The sequence below is a fragment of the Lagenorhynchus albirostris genome, chromosome 8 (genome assembly GCF_949774975.1).
Source record: "Lagenorhynchus albirostris chromosome 8, mLagAlb1.1, whole genome shotgun sequence".
In the NCBI taxonomy this organism is placed as follows: domain Eukaryota; kingdom Metazoa; phylum Chordata; class Mammalia; order Artiodactyla; family Delphinidae; genus Lagenorhynchus; species Lagenorhynchus albirostris.
The window spans coordinates 379,003-404,352 of record NC_083102.1 but is presented as its reverse complement, the minus strand read 5'-3'; the positions used below and the strand labels follow the sequence as shown (position 1 = coordinate 404,352).

General features: G+C 43.2%; 1 protein-coding gene and 1 non-coding gene across 2 annotated transcripts in view; both read right to left on the bottom strand.

Annotated features, from left to right (window-relative positions):
* Nucleotides 1–23,968, bottom strand: part of NCAPG2 (non-SMC condensin II complex subunit G2) — a 61,912-nt gene extending 37,944 nt beyond the window's left edge. Inside the window, exons 1-11 of the mRNA XM_060156260.1 lie at nucleotides 23,868–23,968; nucleotides 21,508–21,627; nucleotides 19,646–19,834; nucleotides 19,290–19,404; nucleotides 17,261–17,415; nucleotides 15,713–15,847; nucleotides 12,908–13,002; nucleotides 10,480–10,549; nucleotides 8,052–8,138; nucleotides 5,259–5,354; nucleotides 4,491–4,616 (exon numbers count right to left, since the gene is read on the bottom strand). Coding sequence (XP_060012243.1) covers nucleotides 4,491–4,616; nucleotides 5,259–5,354; nucleotides 8,052–8,138; nucleotides 10,480–10,549; nucleotides 12,908–13,002; nucleotides 15,713–15,847; nucleotides 17,261–17,415; nucleotides 19,290–19,404; nucleotides 19,646–19,834; nucleotides 21,508–21,585 — 1,146 coding nt within the window. The 5' untranslated portion in view covers nucleotides 21,586–21,627; nucleotides 23,868–23,968. The remainder of the gene's footprint in view (nucleotides 1–4,490; nucleotides 4,617–5,258; nucleotides 5,355–8,051; nucleotides 8,139–10,479; nucleotides 10,550–12,907; nucleotides 13,003–15,712; nucleotides 15,848–17,260; nucleotides 17,416–19,289; nucleotides 19,405–19,645; nucleotides 19,835–21,507; nucleotides 21,628–23,867) is intronic.
* On the bottom strand, nucleotides 11,694–11,800 carry LOC132525010 (U6 spliceosomal RNA). The gene has a single exon (XR_009542145.1). It is a non-coding gene; the product is annotated as a U6 spliceosomal RNA (small nuclear RNA).
* Nucleotides 23,969–25,350: the final 1,382 nt, after the last annotated feature.

Below are 25,350 nucleotides of genomic sequence, written 5' to 3'. Positions count from 1 at the left end.
TCATCCGGACACAGACTCAAACAAAACTGGAAAACACATCACTGAAATGTCACTGAAAAACAATGACTGGATATTTGATGACATCAAAGAATCACGATTCATCTTACTTTAGTTGTGCCAGTGGTAGGATTATGCTTTAAAAAAGGGTCCCTGGGGCTTCCCTCGTGGCGCAGTGGTTGAGAGTCCGCCTGCCGATGCAGGGGACACAGGTTCGTGCCCCGGTCCGGGAAGATCCCACGTGCTGTGGAGCGGCTGGGCCCGCGAGCCGTGGCCGCTGGGCCTGCGCGTCCGGAGCCTGTGCTCCGCAACGGGAGAGGCCACAACGGTGAGAGGCCCGCGTACCGCAAAATTAATAAATAAATAAAAATGAAAGTAAAAAAGGGTCCCTGTCTTTTAGGGATACCTACTGAAGTAATTAGAGTTGAAATGCTTGCTCAGATCTGCTCCAAAACAGGGAAGAGGAAACCAAGTGGGCCCAGGTCAGTATCACCGGGACTGTCTGGGGGCACATGGGGTTCACTGTACAAGGCCCTCTACTGCTACATGTGAAACTTTCTAATTCAAAGTTTAAAAACAAAAATAACCCTTACTCCATGACTAGACCAAAAGAAGGCCGAGCTGGGGATGAGTAACCTTCCTCTCCTCCCTGGCGGTGTTGCAAACACCAAGGGGTCCCACGGGAAAGAGCAAGCAAGGGACCGCTCCACATACCGCAGGACAGAGGGCTGCAGGCGGACCCTGCTGAGCCCACACAGAGCTCAGACCAGCCCCAGCCCAGGGTCAGGACTCGGCGGACACAGGGCAGCTCGGGCGTAAGCGACCTGCCGGGAAGGTCTCGAAACAGACGCTGGGGGCCAGGTGCACAGGAGAGCCAACAATAACTCCACAACCTCCACGAGAAAGAAGAAAGGAGAGGACGCCACGCAGCAGGAAAGACCCCTCCTTCCCCACCCAGGGACGGTGCGCACCAGCTGGCCTGTTCCTCACGCAGAGCCCAAGGGGAACCCCGTCTGCTGACAAGCCCCGTGCATGGATGAAAAACCACGGCCAACTCAGCAGACAAGGAAGAAGCTACTAATACTCAGCTCTGCACAACCAGAGAAAACCCAGGCCAGCTGCCTCTTCAACCCAATCCTTTATTCAAAATAGGGATGGAAAAGTGAAGACGACAGGTCACTTGAGAAAACAGTGAGGAAAAAAGATAAACTAAATAAAATAAAAAACAGAAGAGAACATTAGGAATTCACAGGTTTTAAGGCTTTTGTTTTCTATGAATTACTTCCAACATTATTCCTCAAAAATAATTCTGGATAATCACCTTGCAACACACAGTCCCACAGGAGTCAGGGCCCACATCTGTGTCTCCAATCAATCACACTGTCACCAAGACGAGGGCACTTGACTTGTAAAGCGGTTTCTATGAGGAGAACCACTGCACCTCCCAAACCATAGGCATGCATGGAGGCCTCGATCTGCCACCTCCAACAAGGCCTCCCTCCACTCCAGCTGGAGAAACAGCAGAGCAGAAAGCGTGCAGGACACAGGGTCAACGCTGCCCTCACTTCCTGGACTCCTGCCACCCCGTCCACCCCACAAGACTTGCTGCCACCTACTCAGGCCCTGATCCAGCAGCGTCATGAACTCACCGCCAACCCACAGGCCAGACTGGCCCATGCCTATCCCTGTGTGGTCCACAGGGCGTGAGAATGGTTTTTCACTTCTGAATGGTTGGTAAAAGGAATAATATTCTGTGACACGAGACTATTACATGGAATTCACACTTTGGTGTCTGTGGATCGGTTTCATTGGAACAAGCCACCCCTGATCCTCCCTGTACACGTGTGGCCGCCTTTGTGCCACAGCGGCAGATGGGACAGCTATGACCACGTGGCCCACAGACCTAAAATCACTTCTGTCTGGTCCTCTACAGAAACAACTCCTGCTCTTAACTACTACTGTTATTAACTTAACTACTACATTGCCCTGCTTCATAAAAGAAGTTAGAAACAAACAGACACTGGAAAGTAGAAAAGAAAAAGATTAAGAAGGTTCCCTTTGTCTAAGATTCAAACCAATGGACTGAATTTCATGCTACAGCAGCAGAAAAAAATCAAAAGATAAAGGAAAACATCCTTAAGGTTTCAGATACCCTCGACACTAGAAAACAATACAAAATATTTTGGCAGTCCTGGAATAAAATGATTTTGAATACAAAATTCTCGACCTGGACAAACTGTAAACTGTCACAGAAAAATAAAGAACATTTTAGGGCTCAAACAGTTAGAGGAACCTGCCTCCCCAAGGACGCCCTGCGGCAAGGTAGGACCCACCGAGACTCTCTCGGCTCTCACACTCGCTGGCCACCATCACCCCCTCAGCACGTTCACTGCACTTCCGAAGGTGATTCCAGGCTTCCAGAGGACCTGCTGCTTACACATGAGCCTTTCCCTATCAGTTTTCATCCCAAACAAGACTTAGAGTGGAAAATCTGTTATTGCTGTTTTAAATCTGTTTTGGCGGTGACATCTCATTTTTCTTAGATTGTTGACTAAGTTTTGCTACCTGAAAAACATAACCCTATCTCCACTAAGACACATGCAACTTTAAAAACTAACTATAACATGTACATGTATAATATGTACATGTTATATTATACATGTACATGTATAACATGTTTTCTACAACCTACCATTTTTTTAATTTAAAGGAATTATTTAGAATTTAATATTTCTTGTTCTGAAAAAAAAACACTTAAGTGACTTTGACAATCTTTTAGTGCTTTTCTTTCCTTAAATTCGAACAAAATAGCATGCAATAATTTTTATTTTTTAAATAGTTAATAAAACAAATACAAAACTCACCGTGATTAATCCGAATATAGACTGCTCTGAGTTATAGAGGACTGTGTGTGACAGTTACAACCCTTTACATATTTTAATGTCCTTTTGTACAGCTATAACCACTGTCATCTTAGGGCTAGGGATTGAGCTAAATGCTTTATACACAAATTTTCACTGAAACCTCATCACAATCCTATAAAATATTATTCCCAGATTTAAAGAAGAACCAGGACTAGAGAGAGATGAAGTAATTTGAAAGAGATCAGACTTCTTAGGTGGGAACCGGCATTCGGAACAAAACGCCTGACCCCACGCTAATCACTGTGCAAACTGCCATCTGCGGGCTGACAGGTGGCCCCAGTCCTGCAACGTCGTCCTCGTATACAGTCAGGTCAGCGGCTGGGGCCAAGCAATCACTGTAGGCAAGTAACACAACGGGTCCAATGTAGGAGGGGTGGGAGCTGGGCCACCGCCACACACTCCATCTTTGCATTCAAATGCAGAGACTTAAACACTCAGGCAAAAACAGAGGTGGTTCATAGATTGGACACCTGCATTAAAAATAGCAAAAGTTTTTTTCATAGTTTTATGGCTAAAAGCTACCAAAATCTAGTTTTGGTTTGCCCAACAACATCTTTCCACAAAATTAACCATGATCCTCAAAGGGACTTGTAAATAAACATACATGTAGGTGAGGCACACATGGCAAAATGCTAATGACTGTCCATTTTAGGGGTGCGTGTGTCTGTGTGTGTGGCTGGGTGTTTATGCATGTATATGTGAATGCACATATGTGAATGCATGTGAAGAGGTAAGTAGACACATACTCATTATACTATTATTTCAACTTTCTGCATGTCTGAGATTTTTCATAGGAGATCAGAAAACAAACAAACCAGAGGAAGTTTTTAGGGCTGCTACGGGTAACCATCATCATGGCATTTTTGCTATCACTTCCTAAAATGTTATTCTACTAACTAGGACAATAAGTAATATTTCTTAGCTTGTGTCAGGAGACCCTGCAAACGTAAAGGGCTGTAGAGAAAGAAGCAGAGGCTCACACTCTCCCACCAGGTGAAAAGATTCGAGATACCCCTTGGAAATAAATGTCGCATCCTGATGTCCTAACGTCTCATTCGAAAAGTCAGTCATCTGAAAAACATCCATTGCAACAGGCGTTACTTGCCTTAAAACACAACCAGTGTGTTTGTTCACAACGCTGCCACACAACTTTACAGCAGGCACTATCACCGTGCCCGCTTCACAGATGAAGACAGAAAAGTCAGTGCCCAAACTTGCCCCAAGCTTCACAGCTATCAGACGAGGGATGGGATCAAACACAGCGTCTGTCCTAACCACTGCTACAATGTCTCTCTGCTAGGGTGACGGGGACAAACGTAAGACGCTTAAAACCACCCACGATAAACGACTGGATGTCCTAAAGGAGACTGAGAGGAAGAGGAAACAGATTACGAGTCCACACTGTCACAGAGGTACCAGGGGGAGAATGGATTTCCTTGAAGAATGTCAAGATCTGGGAAGTCTGCCATGTGGGGTCAGCACAGGGCAGTTACGGGGGGATGGCCAGGACCCACACGAGGCCCAGATAGAGCTGAAGGCTTAAAGAGCTCGACCACATGAAATACATACATAGAGTTCTTCAAATTGTTTCTGAATTTCGCTATCCATCTCAATGGCATTAAAGTTTGGATCCCTAATAGGAAATGCTTCAACAAACAGCAGTGCAGCATTGGACCGGACTTCCGAGTTTCTGGCCTGGAATAGTTGAAAGAAGAGTTTCAGAATCCAAAGAGCGAGCTGACATTCAAAGGCTTCAGTGCAGAATTCCTAAAGTAATGCTTCTAGTGTCTCAATATAGACTTATCTACAAATTAAAGACAACTGTAACATTTAAACTAACCAAACTTGTGAGACCTTCCTTAAGTGAAGCTGAACTCCCAGCTCCATGTCGACAGATATTAAAAGATGTTTCCTTGCTTCAAAGCCCATCTTGTGTCATTAAGAAACAGTGACCATCATGTCCCGCTCCCAACACCAGAGTCACCTGTGTTGAAAATTACCCGTGTGCTCGTCTGACCACTCCTCAGAGTGCTGTCATCTTGTCCCCCAGTCACCAGCAGGAGGTCCTGAGGACCAGGACGGAACAGCCCAGCTCTGCCGGATTACTTATTAGCATGTCTACCCTCCTTCCAGCTGTGCAGTCTGCACTAAACCAATTCAGATTCCCAGTTTAAGAAATGCTTTTAATAAAAGAATAAAATATTCACCCGAAATCTCACAGCATTCCCAGCCTCGAGTCTTACTTTTAGTGCCTTACTGCAATTCTGAATTAGAGTACGTGAAACTCAAAAGCATAATTAGCATTCTAAACAGAGAGAGACTATTTAAGAGGTGTACCTTTAATCCTCTCCAAAGGATGGGCTTATATAATCTGTAAAGCATCTCTTCCACTCCCTGCCGAACTTCCTTTTGACGATGAAGATAACTCAGCAACTAAGAGCCAAGAACAGAAGAACAGAATGGTAACATTGGTGTTTTCAAAAAAGCATCTAAGATCCTACTTTGAGGAAACAACAGGGAGCATAGGCTGCACCTTATTCATAAGTCTTGACAAATCTTTCTAACAGGAACCACAGTGGAAAGACATGCTGACAGCACGGAACATGGAAATCATGCAAAAGGCATCTATGGTGGAGAGAAAGACCCACGGCCTTGGGCTGTACAAAGGTTTGGGTTCCAGCTTCTACTCTTCTACCAGTAGCCACAAAACCTCATAAAAAGTCACTTACACCTCTGATCTTCAGGGTCAAATGAAAAAGGAGTCAGCCTAAGTGCTTTCTACAACCCATTCTGATTCTACAATGCACTGGCTACAACCGTCTTTTGTTTTAAGAACCTATATTGGGCATTCAAAAACAGGATATACAGTCAGCCCTTCATATCCACAGATTCTGCATCTGTGGATTCAACCAAGCCTGGATAGAAAATATTTGGGAAAAAAAAATTCCAGAAAGTTTCAAAGCAAAACTTGAATTTGCTGCGTACTAGCAACTATTTACATAATAGTTACATAGTATTTACAACTATTTACACTGTATTAGTTACTGTAAGTAATCTAGAGATGATGTAAAGTGTACGAGGATGTATAAGGCACTGGAGCATCCGTGCATTTGGTACTCAATCCCCCGCAGATCCCGAAGGGTGACTTTATCTCAAACAGATGTCACTGCCTAGTGATCCTTTCCAGGAGAAACTTAATTTAGATGTCAAGTTCATCCCCAAACTCATGGATAATCAGAAAACACACTGCTCTTTTAGCTCCATCCCTTTGTTCTCTTCTACTCCCTTTTTAACCAGCCAGAATCTTCCAGCAACTCTTCACAGACTCCTGCCCCCAACAACAATCAATGTTGCCTTTTTCCTTAATTCACAACTCTTGGAGCTAAAATTATATTAATGAAAAATGGAAAAAAATTTTAAATTAGGCTATAAAACTACAGACTATACTTTAAGCAAACCTGAATCAATTTTGCCCTAAAAACTACAATCTGGGGATTATTTTTTTCTGATTGTTAATTTTTCATTTAGGAGATTTTAGTCTACCATTTGTTTTGCTGTGTACAATATTAATTTGTTATCAATGGTATACTCACTTCATAGAAAGCTTTTAAACAGCTGTACTGAGATACAATTCACATACCATAAAAGTCACTCTTTTAAAGTGTATATAGTTCAGTGGGTTTTAGTATATTCAGAGTTGTGCAACCATTACTACTACCTAATTTTAGAAGATTTTCATCAACGATATGACGATTTCTTACTTTCAAATGACTCCTAAGGTATTTCCTGAAGCTTCTTTCAATATAGCAATAAAATGACTTATCAGGTAAAGTTGATATTTATCAAAAAAAGGATTTGAGAAAGAAGCTATAATGTGTTATAAGCAGTAGGAACAATTACTTGGAGTCCAGGAATACATTTCATTTGAAAAGTGAAATCTAATATTCTGCCTTTCAATTCCTTCTGTGCATTTTTCCATAAATTTAACAAATGATGATACCTATACTTATAATACCTTAATCACTCACACTATCACAGCAGAAAATCAGGTATGAAAAAGTCTTTAGTTATTTGGTCCAAGAGTGAAGCAACTACATCACACATCTGTACAGTTTAACATGACGTTATTCTTTATGATTAAATAGAATCTGAAACGCCAAATCATACACATGAAGTAAGTGACCCCAACTGTCCTATAGCTTATGAAGCACCTGGGACTGTGTGTGTGCTGGGGGCTTGGAAGGGGCACGTGGATATATTTATCCCTGGTTCTTTATCTTTGGATAATGCAAAGTAAATCATCAAAAACATAAAAGAAATGTTTTTTGTCCATTCAAACTTAATATAATTAGTAAATTTACGTCCTACAAATAATAGTTTCACTATACAAAAAAATAAAGAGGTAGCCTTTCTTCCCTTAGCTTGACACACAGTTGCCAAGACTAACAGAAAGCAAAGAAGGCGTCGCCCCTGGATTAGGGCACTGACCAGCACCACAGACCAGACCTTCCAATTCCTTCCCCAGGGTCACTGTGATCAGCCAACTCCTGTCAGTGTAAAAACCACACTGACAGCAGAGCCCTGTTTAGTCAGTCCAGGGTCACTGTGATTAGCCAACTCCTATCAGTGTAATAACCACACTGACAGCAGAGCCTTGTTTAGTCAGATCATGCACAACATGAGGATAAAATCCATATCCAAATTCTGAGACTACCTTTTAAAAATAAAATTGTATCAAGAGAAACTATCAAAGCATTTACTCAATTTGGTTTGCAGAATACAAAGTGGAAATGTAATGTATGAGAGTAAATAACAAAAAATAATCTTGAATAGCCTTTTTTTGAAAACAGTGGTAGTGGCAGTAAGGAAGTGACGATTCTATGCATTTTTATGTCGAATAATTCAATTAAAGTTGTTTGAATAAAGTTCTGATGTCTTAACAGTAGACCTCTGTTTTCCTAATCAAAACTTTGGTGGCAGGGTAAAAGTCCCAGGTTCCAAGTATCAAGATTCTGAGAAATCCTTTTAACGGATGCCTGTGAAAGCTTAACAAAATTTCACAAAAACAATTATCTGAAAACAAAAAAGATGAAACATGATTTTCAAAAGTGCTGTGAGAGTGTGGCTCACCTCGCGCACTCTGGTGTGCACTGGAGACTTCCGAGGAAGGTGGACCCCATGGTACAAGAAGTCCTGGATGCAGCCATTTTCGATGGCCTGCAACGACACCGAACGCGAGAACTTGGGTGAGTGCATTCCCACAGACGGCAGGACAGGCATTACAGTGGTTAGAGCACAAAAGGACCGTCTGATCTGTTCATCTTCTATTTCATGAGGGAAAAAGCCTGGATCCTTTCATCAGAGCTTTTCGACTTTAAGTCTACACCTCTTAGAATTCCTTTCATCTTCATATACCAAAGAGAACTTTTAGTTTCCTTTGTCTTATTTGATGAAATATCACATTTGTGCTAAATAGCAGGGCACTGGAGCCTGGTTCAAGCCAGACAGGGCTCAGAGACTGAGGGGGGCCGGGGAGCACCCTCTCCTGAGTCATCCTGATAATCTCAGAAGACTGGATATGTTCCAAGAGCCCCCCCAGAACAGACAATGAACTACCTCTAAGGTGGGGGCCATGATTCCAAACTGACCAAAACACCACCTTTCAGGGCTGCCACAGAGAGGGGCGGGGCAGGGGCGGGGATGCGGCAGCTCCTCGTTCAAGCCAGGACTGTGAAGGCCTGGTGTGTTAACCTGCATTCTGCCTCCATACCCAGGATTCCATGGTTTTAGGGAAGGAGATAAGGAAAATTTGCTACTAACATTTTTACCTCTTCTCCATTAACTTTGAACTGTCTGACTTGCGATGACATAGGAGACACACGGCACTGCCAGTCAAGTGTCTGGGCCACAGAAGTTGATCCCTGAGAGCTAACTACCAGAACATGGACATCCTGCAACTGACCCAGGCTTTTCAACATTATCAATGGCAGACATTTTTTTTTAAAGAGAAGAGTGAGGAATGCTCTAAGAGGTTTAAATGCTGTAACAAGCAAATGCAATTGGGAGACTTGCTGGATCCTGATTCCAAAAAAAAATATAAAAAGACATTTTTTAAACAAAGCAGAGAAATTTAAATATGACCCAATTAATTTTTTAAATCCGCAGGAATTATTGTTAATTTTGTGAAGTATGATAATGGCACTGTATAACCATACTTTTTAGAGATGCATACTGAAGTACACATAAATAAGGTGTCACGTCTGGAATTTGCTTTAAAAACTTGAAGGGACAGAGGGAAGAGAGGGAAGGGAGTGAAGCTGAGAAGTACAAATTGCTAGTACTAATTTGGTACAGATCTAGTCAAAATTAAATTTTAAATTACAAACTCCTATTTTTTAAACCACTATTGGAGAAAAGGGGAACAAATACTCCTTCCTGTGAACAAGTTTCATGCAGTAATACAGCAATGCAAAAAAATGCATAACAATTGTTCCAGTTCTGCCATTTCTCCAAAAAATTATACACTGTAAAACTATTCTACAAGTTGTCAGCAGGGGAACAGAAGTGGTAAGTTTTAGTTTTCTAGAAGTAGATGTCAGTGATAGACCCCAGTATAGTTAACCAAAGCTTAAGCTGGGCAGGAGAGCAGAGTGGGCAGAAATCAACTCCAAACATCCGGTGCTTAACCTCCCCTCTCCCCACCTCCACCAGTCCAGGACCTGCTCCCCCAGGAGGAAAGACCCCTTTATGACTTAAGAGTAAAAATTTTACTCTCAGAAGGAAAAAAACACATCTAAGAACCTAGTATGAGAAAAACACAAGGGATATCAGACAAAGACACTTTCTTTTGATTTTTTTCCAAAAGAGCCTGTGAATGTTTAATTGTGACTGTGAATTACACAGCCAGAATGTAGGTGTTATAGTCATTAAAGGTTAGCTGTATTCAAACACAGTCTTTAAATTCTCAGATGATGTGAAAGAGGTGGCCAGAGGGTACCGAGGAGCACTGGCCAGAAGAAACAGGACCCAAGCCACAAACACAATTCTAAACTTTCTAGATGCCACATAAAAATCAGAAAAAGGAAAAGGTAAACTTGTTTTAATAATATATTTTGTTTAGCCCAATATATCCAACACACTATCATTTCAACATGCAATCAATATTCTTTTTTAAATAACCACGAGATATTTTACATTCTTCTTTTCCCACACTGTCTTCCAAGTTTGGTGAGTTTACAGCCCATCTCAGTTTGGACTGGCCACGTTTCAGAGGCCCGGCAGCCACATGTGGCTGGGCACTACAGGTCTAGAGCTGCCAAAATGCCTGGGGCAAAAGTCTTGATTCCACTCAAACTACACAGCACAGTGAGTCACGGGCATCTTGAGGCTGTGCTCAGGCACGGACGTGACCTTGAATGCGCGTGGAGGACGCTCACCATGGGCTTTAGTGTGACAGACAAGCATCAGCACAGGTTTCAAATGGCCCTACTGTAGCTACTTATTTAGTAACCAGAACACAATAAAAACGTTAACATTTCATAAAACGAAAAGGAAATACCTCTAATATTTTCCCTGAAGCCTTTTTCCAAGCTCTGAAATAAACTTCTGCAATGTGTACCATCAAAGATCTAGAAGAAAAAATCAAAAAATTTTAATGCAAGTCAGAAGAATTATATTTTTAATGTGTATCATTTCAGGAACTCTCCTCTCCTAGGGAAGAAGAAACTGTTTTGGACTAGTGCTTTGCAAAACAGAGATATGTTATCCACCTGCAGCAGAAGGTAGAAAACAAAAGTCCAGAGAAGGAGGACTGAAATATCAAACCATTTCTTCCTTCTCAGTCCGGCTTCCCCAGAACTTTATTATTTCCTATAAAACTATGACACATAGCCCAGAACCAAATCCTTAAGTAAAAAGCCTTTAAATATAAGTACACTTTTTGACTTGAAGTCATTTTAGACTTTCCGGACTAGTTCGCTCAGGTACAGGGAGCCCTAAAATACCAGGGTTGACTTAGATCCATAATTAGGAAAATCTGCTGGTTCAACCTAAACATTCTGCAAATGAGGGAACAGGAGAAAGCATTCTAGTAAACAATCAGAGATCCAGAATCGCATCCCGGCTCAATACTTACACAGCTGCCTGATGTAACCAGGCCCACCTCAAGAGTTTGAGGATTCGGTTTTTTTTTTTTTTTTTTTTTTTTTTAGATTCCATATATATGTGCTAGCATACGGTATTTGTTTTCCTCTTTCTGACTTACTTCACTCTGTATGACAGTCTCTAGGTCCATCCACCTCACTACAAACAACTCAATTACGTTTCTTTTTATGGCTAATATTCCATTGTATATATGTGCCACATCTTCTTTATCCATTCATCTGCTGATGGACACTTAGGCTGCTTCCATGTCCCGGCTATTGTAAATAGTGCTGCAATGAACATTGTGATACATGACTCTTTTTGAATTATGGTTTTCTCAGGATATATGCCCAGTAGTGGGATTGCTGGGTCGTATGGTAGTTCTATTTTTAGTTTTTTAAGGAACCTCCATACTATTCTCCATAGTGGCTGTATCAATTTACATTCCCACCGACAGTGCAAGAGGGTTCCCTTTTCTCCACACCTTCTCCAGCATTTATCGTTTGTAGATTTTTTGATGATGGCCATTCTGACTGGTGTGAGGTGATAACCTCATTGTAGTTTTGATTTGCATTTCTCTAATGATTAGTGATGTTGAACATCCTTTCATGTGTTTGTAGGCAATCTGTAAAAAATATGGAACACTTCACGAATTTGGGTGTCATCCTTGCACAGGAGCCATGCTAATCTACTCTGTATCATTCCAATTTTATTATATGCGCTGCCAAAGCAAACACAAGGATTTGGTTTTAAAATGCAGCCTCGGGCTTCCCTGGTGGTACAGTGGTTAAGAATCTGCCTGCCAGTGCAGGGGACACGGGTTTGAGCCCTGGTCCGGGAAGATCTCACATGCCGTGGAGCAAATAAGCTCGTGCACCACAACTACTGAGCCTGCACTCTAGAGCCTGAGAGCCACAACTACTGAGACTGTGTGCCGCAACTACTGAAGCCCACGTGCCTAGAGCCCGTACTGCGCAACAAGAGAAGCCACCACAATAAGAAGCCCGTGCACCACAACGAGGAGTAGGCCCCGCTCACCGCAACTAGAGAAAGCCCGTGCGCAGCAATGAAGACCCAACGCAGCCAATAATAAATAAATAAGTAAATAAATAAATAAATAAATAAATAAATAATGCAGCCTCCTTCAGCCCCGGAGCAGATTAAGTACTTGGCCATGAATCCAGCAGATAGCTCCAAATGCTCTCAGGGCCCAGAGGCTGGGAGCTCGCACAAGGGCATGCTTCCAAGCCCCTTCCCCAAGGGCTCTTCCCACCAACCACATAGCTCAGTGCACGGGAAATTGCACAGTGCACATTACGTCCAAAGGTATCAGAAGTGCTAGTGACATGGGCTTTACTATGATTGAAGCTGAAATTTAACTGGTAAATAATTTGATTATTTAAAGAACTACCACAAAGTAAAATCTTAATTTCAGTGTCACTACGGAAAAAAAATGGTTTCCTATAGCAAGGAAAAAAAATATCCAGTGATACAACAGTACATAATAAATAATAGTTTAAGAGATAATTTTTAAAGCTTCTAATGCATTAATATAATTTAAAAGTCAGGTCACTCGGGCTTCCCTGGTGGCACAGTGGTTGAGAGTCCACCTGCTGATGCAGCGGACACGGGTTCGTGCCCCGGTCCGGGAAGATCCCACATGCCGCGGAGCGGCTGGGCCCACGAGCCATGGCCTCTGAGCCTGCGCGTCCGGAGCCTGTGCTCCGCAACGGGAGAGGCCACAACAGTGAGAGGCCCACGTACCGAAAAAAAAAAAAGTCAGGTCACATAGAAACTTTCAAAACCACACTAAGCACAAAATATTAATTACCCTTAATACTTACTTTTGTAATCCTTGTAACTGGTTTTTAATGGTCCCATGGATCATTTTAATGAAATTTATATTCCAGTTGAAGAGAGAACTAAGAAATCTTCTTCCCTATAAATTAACAAAATAGAATATAATGTTAAAATTGCAACCAAATAAAAAGTTCCCAGGAACCAAAAAACAAACATTCTTTGAAAGTGTAGTAACACTGAAGTTTGCTACACCCAACAAGGAAGCAGCCATACTTCTAAGTTAGAATCTACACACTGAAGCTGCACTCGAGCACAGTGCTTCCGGTGGCAGCCCTGTGTGGGGATGGCGGCGGGAGCCTCGGAGGGACCGAGCTGGGCAGCAGCAGAAGGTGGGAGGCTCCCCGTGGAGGGTGGAGCAGCAGGCACCTCTGGGCTACTCCTATCCGACCACAGGGTGACCCAGATAGCTACCCCACAGCCCAGCAGTCAAGTTAAATGATGCATCAGCACTTCACTCTGGCTCTGTCCTGATGTCTCCACAACCTAAAATCAAAGAATGCTTGACATCTAGCATCTTGGGGTGGGAATGGAACTGAACATCACTTCATTTCATCTTTTATAAACGACAAAACCGAGGGCTTATGAAGTTAAGAGGCTGAGTATTTGCCAAGGTAGAATCTTCAAATACATATAGTCCCCATATATTATATGTAGTTATAAATGTTATACATATATCATGTAATATTAATTTTTATGCCTACTACTAGATTACACATGTGAACCTAAAAAGGAAGATTATATTTACTCTCTACAGGGGGAATAAAATACATCTGCCCAGAGTTTGCCTGTGAAGGACACCATCACCTTCTCACTGCTACCAGCACACCAGTGTCTGGAGTCCTACAGACACACAACACACTTTGATACAAAAGGCAGGGTAACCATATGCTTGCAACAGGTAAGTTTTTTAAAAAGTATTTACTGGGACTTCCCTGGCAGTCCAGTGGTTAGGACTCTGCGCTCCCAATGCAGGGGGCCCAGGTTCAATACCTGGTCAGGGAACTAGATCCCACATGCATGCCGCAATTAAAGGTCCCACATGTGGCAATGAAGATCCCACCTGTGGCAACTAAGACCCAGTGCAGCCAAATAAACTTTAAAAAAAAGTATTTACTGGAAGTAACTTGCCAGTAGAGTAGAGAAGAGATTTATTGTTTACCAAGAATGACTGGAAACTGACATGACCAAATTAATGACTGATAAGGAGACTAAGTTTAGATATCTTAAATTCAAAAGAGCACATCAATTTAAAAAAAGAGAGAGCTTTAAGACACACACGTATATATTTATGTCTACACCTGCACATATGTATGTGTGAGACAAGCACACTTCATCCACTGCTATGTATAAGTCAACATAAATAAAGTTTATTTATCTGAATCCACTCGTAACTTCTTTACTCTCCCAAATTTCACAACAACCCTGGGATACTCAGGGCAGAGGCCATGCATCCAGCGTCTTCCCAACAATGATGATGGGAGAGTAGCAAGAGCACAATCAAGGCACTTCCTGTCCTGCAGGCACTAAAAGCTCTATGAATGGCCTCGTGTGCCGCTCAAGGGAATCCTGGGAGAGGGCACCTGCTGCTCCTATTTTACAGAAGGAAATACTTAGATTGAAAGGAGTGTGGTCAAGGTCACCACCTACTCAGTGGACAAACAGGGGTCTGAACACAGCCTTTCTGACCCTGAGAGCTGAAGGTCTTGGCCAGTGTGGCCAGTCATCTGGTACAGCCCTTTAACCTCGCCAGCAGAGACTGTGCGTGGGGAGTGGGCAAACTGGGGTCAAATCCTTCGCTCCCCTGGCCAGCTGTGAGGGTGAAACCTTGAGCAAACTCTTCATTTAGGGCCCCCCCCTCCTCTGGGAGGTCCTTCCCCACACATCCTTCGGGGGGGGTGACAACTGCCTCCTTTTGCCTCCAATCAGATCTGTCAGGCCACAAGTAATCAGAAGAAGGCTACATTCTATAATAAAAAAATGGGCTTTGCATCCCCGGCATGGAGATACAGTCGATCGACAACAACTACAGAAAACTCCTAAGACAACGGACCAACGTGTCCAAGAGAACCAGACAAGCCACTCTGCAATTTTTAATCCTCTGGTAGCCATATTAATAAAAGTAAAAAAGATTAAATTAACTTTAATAATATATTTATATAGTCCAATATATCCAAAGTATCATTTAAATATGTAATAAATATATAAAAATTATTAGTGAGATATTTAACATTCTTTTCCCGTATTAAGTTTCAAATCCGTGTGTAGTTTTCACTCAAGGCCACAACTGGACTGGCCACATTTCATGAGCCTGCTCAATAGCCACATGTGGGAGTCACCACCAGTGGACAATGTAGCACTGGGCCAGAAGTCTCTCTTTGGATTTATTGGATGGGTAGGAAAAAGAAACCAAGAATACTGTGTGATGATGGGTTTGAGTTATATGCCAATTAACCTAGAATTAGGGCAGAGGGTCAGATCCATGGGGAAGTGCTTGCTCAACCTTATTTTTATTCATTTTTAATTTAAAATGCAATCATGGTTCCCCCAGGATTCCCACAGCCACCTGTTACCTTCTGATTTAATGATGAAATACGCAAGGACTTGGAAAACGTTTGCTTAACGCTGCCATGCAGTAAAAATGAATTGCAAAAAATACAACAGCTCTTGATAGTTAAGCTGACTCTTTTATTAATACACTGAGCATGATGCAAACAGCAAACACATGAACTTAAGAAAAACTTCCATTAAAAAGCAGTTCACAAACACACCAAAAAAGAAAAACCATTTACCTCTTCTTTTCTGATATAATGAACATTTATGAAGCACTCGAGCAGCATGTCTTTAATTTCTCTACTTTCCTCCAAATCATAATCAAAGCAATATAAAGCTTGATGGATACGCCATAGCCGACAGATGTCTGCACCCTGGGAATGACATGAAAAGAAAAACGCCTGAGTTTTTCTTTTATAAAGGGTAAGGTCACATTTCAAAATAACTATGAGACTATTTTGTATCACCAAAAAAAGAAATAATGACAAGAGAAAACATCTTAAAATTTGCACATGGAGCTCTAGAGAACATTTTTTTAAAACCTAGGCAAAAGCAGAGACGTTGACAGACAGTGCTGCTCGCCAGTTTTGTGCGACGAGGATGAGTCTATGCTGGCCAGTGTGGAGCATCAGCCACGGCCGGCTATGGAGCAACTGACATGGGACTGGTGCCACCGAGGAAACAAAGCTTTAACTTTCTTAACTTGAAATGTAAATGGCCCTGTGTGGCTAGCGGCTACTGTGGTAAAGGCACAGGTGTAGAACATAAGGAAGACGTTAAATAGAGTCTTGATTTAAAAGCTGAACAAAAAGGGCAGTGAAAATGGATTTTAAAAAGGCAAACCAGTGATGGCTTAAGGCTAAGTTCTGACACAAACCAGGATTTTTCAAATCACTCCTATGGCCAGCAGAGAAAGTCAGAGCACTAGCTGAGGACATAGCCAAAAATGTTCTTTTCTGCCATATAACTGACTGCTCCTGGGAGACCACAGTGAGACGGACTCTCCCACGGGTGGTAAGAACGGGACCAGCTGCGAGCTTTACAGAAAGCTGTTGGCAATGTGTACCAAGAGCTCCAAGTCCAAAGCCACTGACCTACAAATTTCACTTTGTAGGTACCTTTGTAGGAACCTGTGACAAGTAAGTAAAGATGTGAGGGGGGCGGTCAAAGAGAAATCCCCAAAGATCCCTAGAATCACAAGGGTCACCTTGGCTGTGGGATTATGGACGATTTTTCTCTTCCTCATTTTCCCTCTTCTTCATTTGCCCAATTTTCTAAGATGAACATAAGTATCTGCTGTTGTTTGATCAGGGAAAAATACTGCTCTTTTTCTGGATTTCTGAATTGTATACCAAAGACTGAAGGATGAGAAACAGCCCAAGTTACACTCGACCCTCACCATGCCCTCTGTTGGCCCCGCCGAAGCTTCCTCAGGCCTGGGCTGCAGTCCACAGCCCCACCCTGGCTGCCCTCCTGCCCAGCGCCCCCTCGGGTCTGCAGGCCCTACCTGACCACCCCACCCCCTTCTGTCCTTCCCTGAGCAATTCCCACCATGGGGACAGCCTCTCAAAGGCCACATACCAAGGAAGACGGGGAGAAAGCCTGCATACGACCACACATGGAGCCTCTGCCCACCCTCGACTGCCCACCTCTGAATATCCTCCAGTGCAAAACCCTAACTGAAAGCCACTGGGCCAGGCCTCTCGCAAGCAAACACAATTACTAACTGGTATAAACACCTGCACTTTCAAGTAACACGCAGCATGTACTTTAGAAAGCGAACATACTGTTTTCGTCTTGAGACTTCTCCTCAGCAGCATGACGAAAGCAGTCTTCCCCATGTCCTCCTTGGCAGGAAGGCCTCTCTCCCACCACATCACACACAGATCCTGGATGGAGCCCTGTAGCTCTCGTTCAGACTCAGGTAGCGCATACAAAATACCTACAATGGAGCAGTCATTGCGCGATGAGTAAAGTGAACCAGTGTTAGGCCATATTCAGCTGTGTAGAGCACTATGACTTAAAAGGTTTGCCAAGCAAATATTAGCTTATGTTTAACTTGCCAAAGATTTGTACACATTAGTTATGAGAAACAAATCGTGTTAATTACAAAATTGTTTTCCACTGTTATAAAAGCAGACCCAGGGCTTCCCCGGTGGTGCAGTGGTTGGGGGTCGGCCTGCCGATGCAGGGGACACGGGTTCGTGCTCCGGTCCGGGAAGATCCCATATGCCGCGGAGCGGCTGGGCCTGTGAGCCATGGCTGCTGAGCCTGCGCGTCCGGAGCCTGTGCTCCGCCACGGGAGAGGCCACAGCAGTGAGAGGCCCACGTACCACAAAAAAAAAAAAAAAAAAAAAGCAGACCCAGTAGAACCAAGAATTTTAGAACTGGAAGACCCAGAGAGGGCCTATTGTCCAAACTCCTAATCTACAAGAGGCAGACGCTGGGCTCCAAATCTGAGTGTAGAGACGCCCAGGGCAACGCTCAGCAGTAGTAACCAGCAACACACTACAACCATCCCTCAGTCTGTTGGCCTCAAGTTCTGGCTCACTGGTGAAAAACAGTAAAAGCAACTATTATAACGAATACAAAAGCTATAGTACTGTTATTAACAGAAAAGCTCAAGAACTAATTTAAAATACTGATAATGTGCTCATAACTGTAATCCACAGACATCCGAATGCCATTACTCTGATGTAAAATTCCTGAATTAATGGGGATTTTTTTTTTTTTTGCGGTACACGGGCCTCTCACTGCTACAGCCTCTCCCCCTGTGGAGCACAGGTTCCGGACGCGCAGGCCCAGTGGCCACAGCCCATGGGCCCAGCCGCTCCGCAGCACGCGGGATCCTCCCGGACCGGGGCACAAACCCACGTCCCCTGCATCAGCAGGCGGACTCCCAACCACTGCGCCACCAGGGAAGCCCAAGGGATTGATGCACAATATTAGCACTCATCATTTTATAAAGCATGTAGGGAGACTGAAGATAAACTGGTGGTAACACCCACAAGCATTTGGGAGCTACTTTCATACTGGTTAGGGTAACTTCTTAATAAGACACATTATTTCAACACAAGAATTCTTAATAAAACAGCATACTAAACAGATATATAAACCAAGTGGTGCTGAGAATCTGTCACATGGAACTAATCAGATTCACACAGTGGAGGTGACGGTACTTGGGATATTTTTATTAAAGAACGTTACTAAAACTTACTTTTGCATCTTTTATGTCTATAATTTTACACATATAATATTACAAAATCAGATCTTCTCATTAATTCAGACTAGTGTTCCCACTAAACTAATAACTACAGTTTTACATTTTAGTTAAAATTTGAAAAGTACCATGATATAAATATTAGTATAGTAAAACTCCCCTAAGAGTCAATAATTATTCCTCAGGTCATGTTCATAACATACTTAAAGAAACAAATGCAATGTCACAAATGCTGGGCTAACTTGAAATGTCTGGCAGTAATCACTAGCTGAGAAATTTATAATCAGACTGCTTCCCTTTTATCAGCTCTTATCCTTGGTCCTGAAGGTCAAATAAGACATCTCTAAAAGCCCCTAAACAGCAGTCAGTTGCTCAGTAACACACATTTTCACCATGTGAAACATTTATATGTGGCTTACACTAAATAATTACTCAGGATAGCGCCTAAAAGAATGCTCTTTTGCTCATTTTCTTTTAGCTGAAGTACAAGAGCTTGACTGCAAAGTTCTGCTTCTCCGCTGCTGAGGGGTCCCTTGTACCAAGTGTCACTCAGACACCACTCATACACACGCCACATTGTAGCTGAGTCAACTTACCATTTAATATAACAGCACACTCCAGTAAGGCTTCATAATTCTCACTTTCATTTATAACAGACACAGAAGCAAGAATCACAGATGTAATTGCATGAATTATTTCTATGTTTCTTTTCTATAAATAAAAAAAATCAGAGTACAAGTAAATTAAAATCAACTTAAAATTTAATTTTTAAATGTAAAAGAAAATCAAGCCACATTTGACACTTATTCTAAAAAGTGAATTAAAGCTGAACTTCTGATATTCTTGACTTCTACCTTTAAATTTTTCCTTAACTTAAAATTCAATTATACACAAAAAACAATTATTTTTTAACAAAGAAAAAGGAAATTGATTTTTGAAACACCAGTGCTACCATTTTTGACCCCTGCTCTGTTTCCATACTGCCTTCACCAGGGGCTTCCACTGGCTGCCACCCGTCCACCGGGCTCTCCACCAACACATCTGTTAATAAATTCTTGAGTCTTTGCCACAGCTCTTCTTTCTGTTTCCTTGACAATTCATCTAGCAATTCACTTAAGTTGAAAGGGTCAGAAGCATCTTTCTGCAAAATAAACAGCAACTGTTACATTCCAAATACAAAAAATTAGTTCTAGCCTTGGCGAAAAGTTTATGCACTAACTTAGTTACAAGTTCAAGAGTTTGGTTGTAGTTTTCACGAAAAGTTTATGCACTAACTTAGTTACAAGTTCAAGAGTTTGGCTGTAGTTTTCACAAAGTCCATTCTTAAAAGGGAAAAGCAAAGGGGTTATCAGGCAGAAAGTAGCAGATTCCTCCTCCCCCCAGTCAGTCCTGCTAAAGCAATCTTCACCCACTTAGCAAAAACCCTCCCTGAAATCAATCCTTCCAGATGTCTACCATCTCCAGGTCTATAATTAGGTTACAAAAGTATGCTAGCGCTAAAGTAAGAACAAAAGCAACACCGATAATAATGCATCCACACCAAGGACTGCATGCTGAGTTTCTGGTCTCCAACCTAACCTGGGCCATGACTTCGTCCCTGAATCCAATCTGGTACAATCTGAGCACCGAAATGGCGACAGTAAGGGATAGTAACCCTTTGAATAAGATAAGAATCAACGAGGCCATACTGATAATAGCAATGAATAAATACAGAAGCAATATGAGATTGGGAAATCACAATTTTGTAGCTATCATAGTAATAATCGATTCAGGCAAGAATCGTCAACTACTTCTACCCAGTGAGGAGGTCTTAACACCACTTACGTACGCAGTTCCTCCAAAACGCATAAACAAACTTAACCACATCAGCAAACAAGGGTAAAGGAAGGACAGACCACAGAACTGCTGCCTGCACTTCTCAAGACTGTCAGTCATGAAAAGGGATGCTGTGAAACTCTCTGGATTAAAGAGACCAGCAAGTCAGACAGTGGAGCACAGAGTGTGATACGGGACTGGGCAAAAAGACCCGCAAACACCCTGCAGGTGACCGTCCAGCTCCCTCTTTGAAGGTTTTACTGTGACTCTATGGGAGAGTGTCTATGTTCTAGGGAAACCCAGGGAAATACTGAGGGATAATGAGACATGGCCTGCAACTGACTCTCCAATGATGCAAAAAGTATACGGGAAGACTAAGAACGCTGGAGAGGAGGGGCAGGTGGAACTGGCAGGGCTCCTCACTAGGCAAGGGGCGGGGCAGCCCCCCAGGGCCCTCCAAGGCCACTTCTCCATCCTAATCCTACCAGCCTCCTCTGCTCACCCGAGCTGCTCAAGGGTCTCTGTCTTTCCCTTTTGTCCAGAATTCTCTCCCCAAGTCTCCACGCAGCCCATTCAGATCCCTGATAAAACTACCCTGACCCTCCCCATCCTTGTCCCAGCTTAGCCCTTACCCTGCTCTAGTTTCACGCCTGAATCCACCACAACCCGGGAGATAACCGAGGACAAAAAGGATGTCTTCCTCACTGTGCCACGCACGTAGCAAGGGGTCAGTAAAGACTTAAGTAATTAGAAGCACACTGCACTACACCACTTAGCATCCTTACAGCAACCCTCTTAAAAGAAAGGAGGGAATACCACTTGGGAGTAGTTGCCCATCAGCAGGTCTATTTGAGTATAGTTTTGTGTTACTTTTTTAAATAAACCTTAGACCCTACGGATTCACTGAGATGACTATATTTCATTTATGGATATAATGATTTTAGGAAAGTGTCTTACATTAACAGTCACAAACACAATAAAGCTAAACATAAAACTTACATCAAGTTGAATGAATTGCAAAAATTCTCCAATCAGCTCCTTAGACACTGCTTGTACAAATGTCTCACGTTTTTCCATGGCAGATCAAACTGTTTTTCATGTGGCATTTATTCTGTAACCCTAGTAAAAACCACAATCATATTGAAACTTGCATTTGCAAATATACCTTTTCCTACAAGATGTAATTCGGTACATTAGTTAGTGTCCAAAACTGCAAGAAAATCCCTGTACCACCGATGATAGACAGCTTCTAACAATATTCTGACATAAACAAGTTATAATATCTAAAAAATAACTTCCCTACCAAGGGAGAAAGGGGAGGGAGGGATAAACTGGGAGACTGGGATTGATATATACACACTACTATGTATAAAACAGATAACTAATAAGGACCTACTATATAGCACAAGGAACTCTACTCAGTACTCTGTAATGACCTATATGGGAAAAGAATCTAAAAAAGAGTGGACATATGTATATGTATAATTGATTCACTTTGCTGTACAGCAGAAACTAACACAACATTGTAAATCAACTATACTCCAATAAAAATTAATTTAAAATAAAAATAACTTCCATGTTTTCTTTACTGAGAATAGTAACAACATAACATCATGTTTCCTTCGAATGTTAACGATGTTCTCAACCAAGGAAAGAGAAACCCGACAGCTCTAGAAGGCTCACCTCCTCCCCCTTTTCAGCACCTTCGCAACATGCTCCTTCAGGTCTGAGTCAGCTCAGAACAGACCAAGGCCAGCTGCTAAATCCTGAAGACTCTCCTTCCTAAAGCACCATTCCTCCATCAAGAAAATCCCTGTCACAGTCACACTGTTACGCAGAGTGTGGCCCTGGGCTCACCTGGGAGCTTGTTAGGGTGTGCACCAGGTGCTCCCAACGACAGCACCCTCCTTCCCACCCCTGCGGGACGAGAGCTCAGGGACTGTGTGCAACCTCCCTCCCTGCCCGTGTTTCCCCTAACAAATCGTATTTTCCATTTACACCACCTAGTGCTAGCAGTGCCCGGTTTGAAAGACATCAGTCCAATGAAGTAATAGCAAAATGATGGACCATACATGTAACAGGACGCTCACTTTAAAAATAAGTGAAAACCTCCTGCGGTCATAAGGAGAGCAATATGGAAAATTACTGGTACCAACGGCAATAATTATGGGGATAGGGTCATCTTAAATACAGAACTCCAAGATCTTAGCATTTAAATTAAACCAACAAGGATAGAAAATGGCTTCTCCACATAAGTACCACTGAAGTGTGGTAACCTCACCCCTCAACTCAGATGCCTGAGCTATGAGCATAACTTGTGACTGGCTAAGCGGGCAGGAGGGCCACCAGCAACAAGCCTGATGAGTGATAATGGCCAGTGCCATTTCAAGAGTTTAAATAAACAATATTCCAAAAAGGTGCGATCAACTGCATGGAATCATATACCTTAAACTGGGGACCCTCCTGGATTTTTTGTGATTCTGCTAACTTTTCTGGTTTGCTCTATTTCCAAGTGTAATTCTTCGCATGTTGGTCTTAACCACAGTAATCCACTGCCACTAGACTACCAGACTTATTGTCACACTCCCCACTGTCTCTCTGACTGTAGTTCTTCAAGGGTTACTAATTTCTTAACTTACGCGCAATCTCTCTCTCTCAAAGTGACGCACTACTATGTGCACAAGACCTCACCCTTCCAGCCAGAGCTACCTTCTAGGTGAGAGACCATCCCACCATGCAGCTACCGTCCCCATGGCACTGTGCTCTTCACACAGGAGGTCTGGCACTGAATTAAGATGAGCATTAAAAAGAGATCCCTGTCACACTGTCACCATGGAAAACCCTCGTCACCTGGATCAAACCATTCATCTCAGACGTAGGAGAGATACTTGAGGACGGGTTTCCCAGAGCACGGAGGCTCAGGGAACTGAGGTCAGTCCCAGGTCCAGGCTGGGGGTCCTGTCTGGGGTCAGTCGCGGGTCCAGGACTGGGGGTCCTGTCCGGTGTCAGCCCTCGGTCCAGGGCTCGGGGGGGTCCCGTCTCGGGTCAGTCCCAGGTCCAGGGCTCAGGGGGTCCCATACGGGGTCAGTTCCCAGCCCAGGCTGGGGGTCCTGTCCAGTGTCAGTCCCGGGTCCAGGCTGGATATCCTCTAAATTCAGTCCTGGAGGGAAGGCGCGGAGTGTGGCGCGCTCCCGGTCCCGGTGCCCACCTCCTCGGCCACCTCTGAGCTGCCAGCCGGGACGCGGGCTCAGATCACGGCCCATGCGGAGGCTGTGGTGCTAGGGGCCCGACCTGCCCGACCCCGCTGTTTCCCGGGCCCCTGCCCCCAGCCCTTCGCGAGCCGGCACCGCGGCACTCACCTCGTCCCCGGGACCCGCAGTTTCCCGCGCTCGGACCAGATTCAAACCCGCGCGCCGGCGCCCTCGACGCGCTCCGCCAGCCCGCGCGTCATCACGCGCCGCTCTCGCGAGAACTGGAAGCGTCTGGGCGGGGCCTCCGGAGGGCGTGCGCCTCCGCCTCCCAGTGCGCGCCCGAGCCCCACCCCGCCCGTAGCCCCTCCCCCAAGGCCCACCACTCCCGGGCCTGTGCCCGGGCCCCGCCTGTTCCACGCGAGCTCGGATCCTGACATTTTTTAGCCTGATATCAAAATCTGTCTTGCCTTAAATGACTGAAATGGATGCAATCTCTGACATAAAGATTGACTCAAAATAAAACTGTGACATCATCCTTTATATATATCAAGTGATGTCTGAATTCTCTAGCAACTGGACAACGAGTGTTCGTGAACGCATATGTCAATTCCACGTTTCCCACATAATTCTGTCCTAACGTAGCATCTACTTTTGCTACGCAGCTTCTATGGACCATGTCTCCAGCAAATATATATATATATATATACATATACGTATATACAGATACATATTTAATATCTCGTGACCAAAATGCTCTAGATTCACACTTTTATTAATTAGGGATACAAATAGATCAAAGCCATATAAACTGATTATAAATTTGATATGTACTTATCAAATATAAAACTAAAATTTTGTTGAAACACACCTCTTAATGCTGTGGTTAAGACTATTTTTTCAATTTATGTTTCTAAGAATAAATATTCTATTCTTATTTTTTAATAGATGTAAATACTGAGAAAACTTGTTCACACCAAAAAAAGCAGGCAGAAATGAAAAAAAATTAATAGCAATGTACCTTATTCCTTGAATGTATTTTAATAAAATGCCAAAAATCACATACTGATCTATCATCAATTTCTTTGAATTTAACTTGTATCAGCTAATAACTTGACTGGGCTTTCCTTCAATTTTTGTTCAAAAACTTGGAAACCACCTGAATTTCAAAAAGAATTTTTATCCAGTCACTTAAAATCATTTCTCGGTTTCCAAAAAACCTTTAGCCAGATACATTGAATTACTATTAATTACATCAGTTACTCTTTTATTTCAAGGCACTTTTGCCAATACAACTTCTTTTAAATAAAATCTTCTATTGCTTGCTTTATGTTTCTCTCACACCTTGAAGAGCTGCAGATGGCACTCACTCAGTTTATGGAAACAATGTGATCCATAAATCCAGACCTCACCGTTAAGCCAATCGGCCAAATCAGAATGAACTGTGTTGGAAAAGCCTCGGGAACTGTTTATAAACAACTGAGGAATACAGAATGCATCTCTAAGATGGGGGCCATGGGCCCACTCGGACACCAGGGTCAAGCAGCAAAGGCCCCAGGCTCACCCCAGGCCTGACTCCACCTGGAGTCAGGGCCTGGAGGAAGACTGTCCCCAGGGGTCCAGCGTGAGCCCATCACCCCGCGTCCTGAGGCTT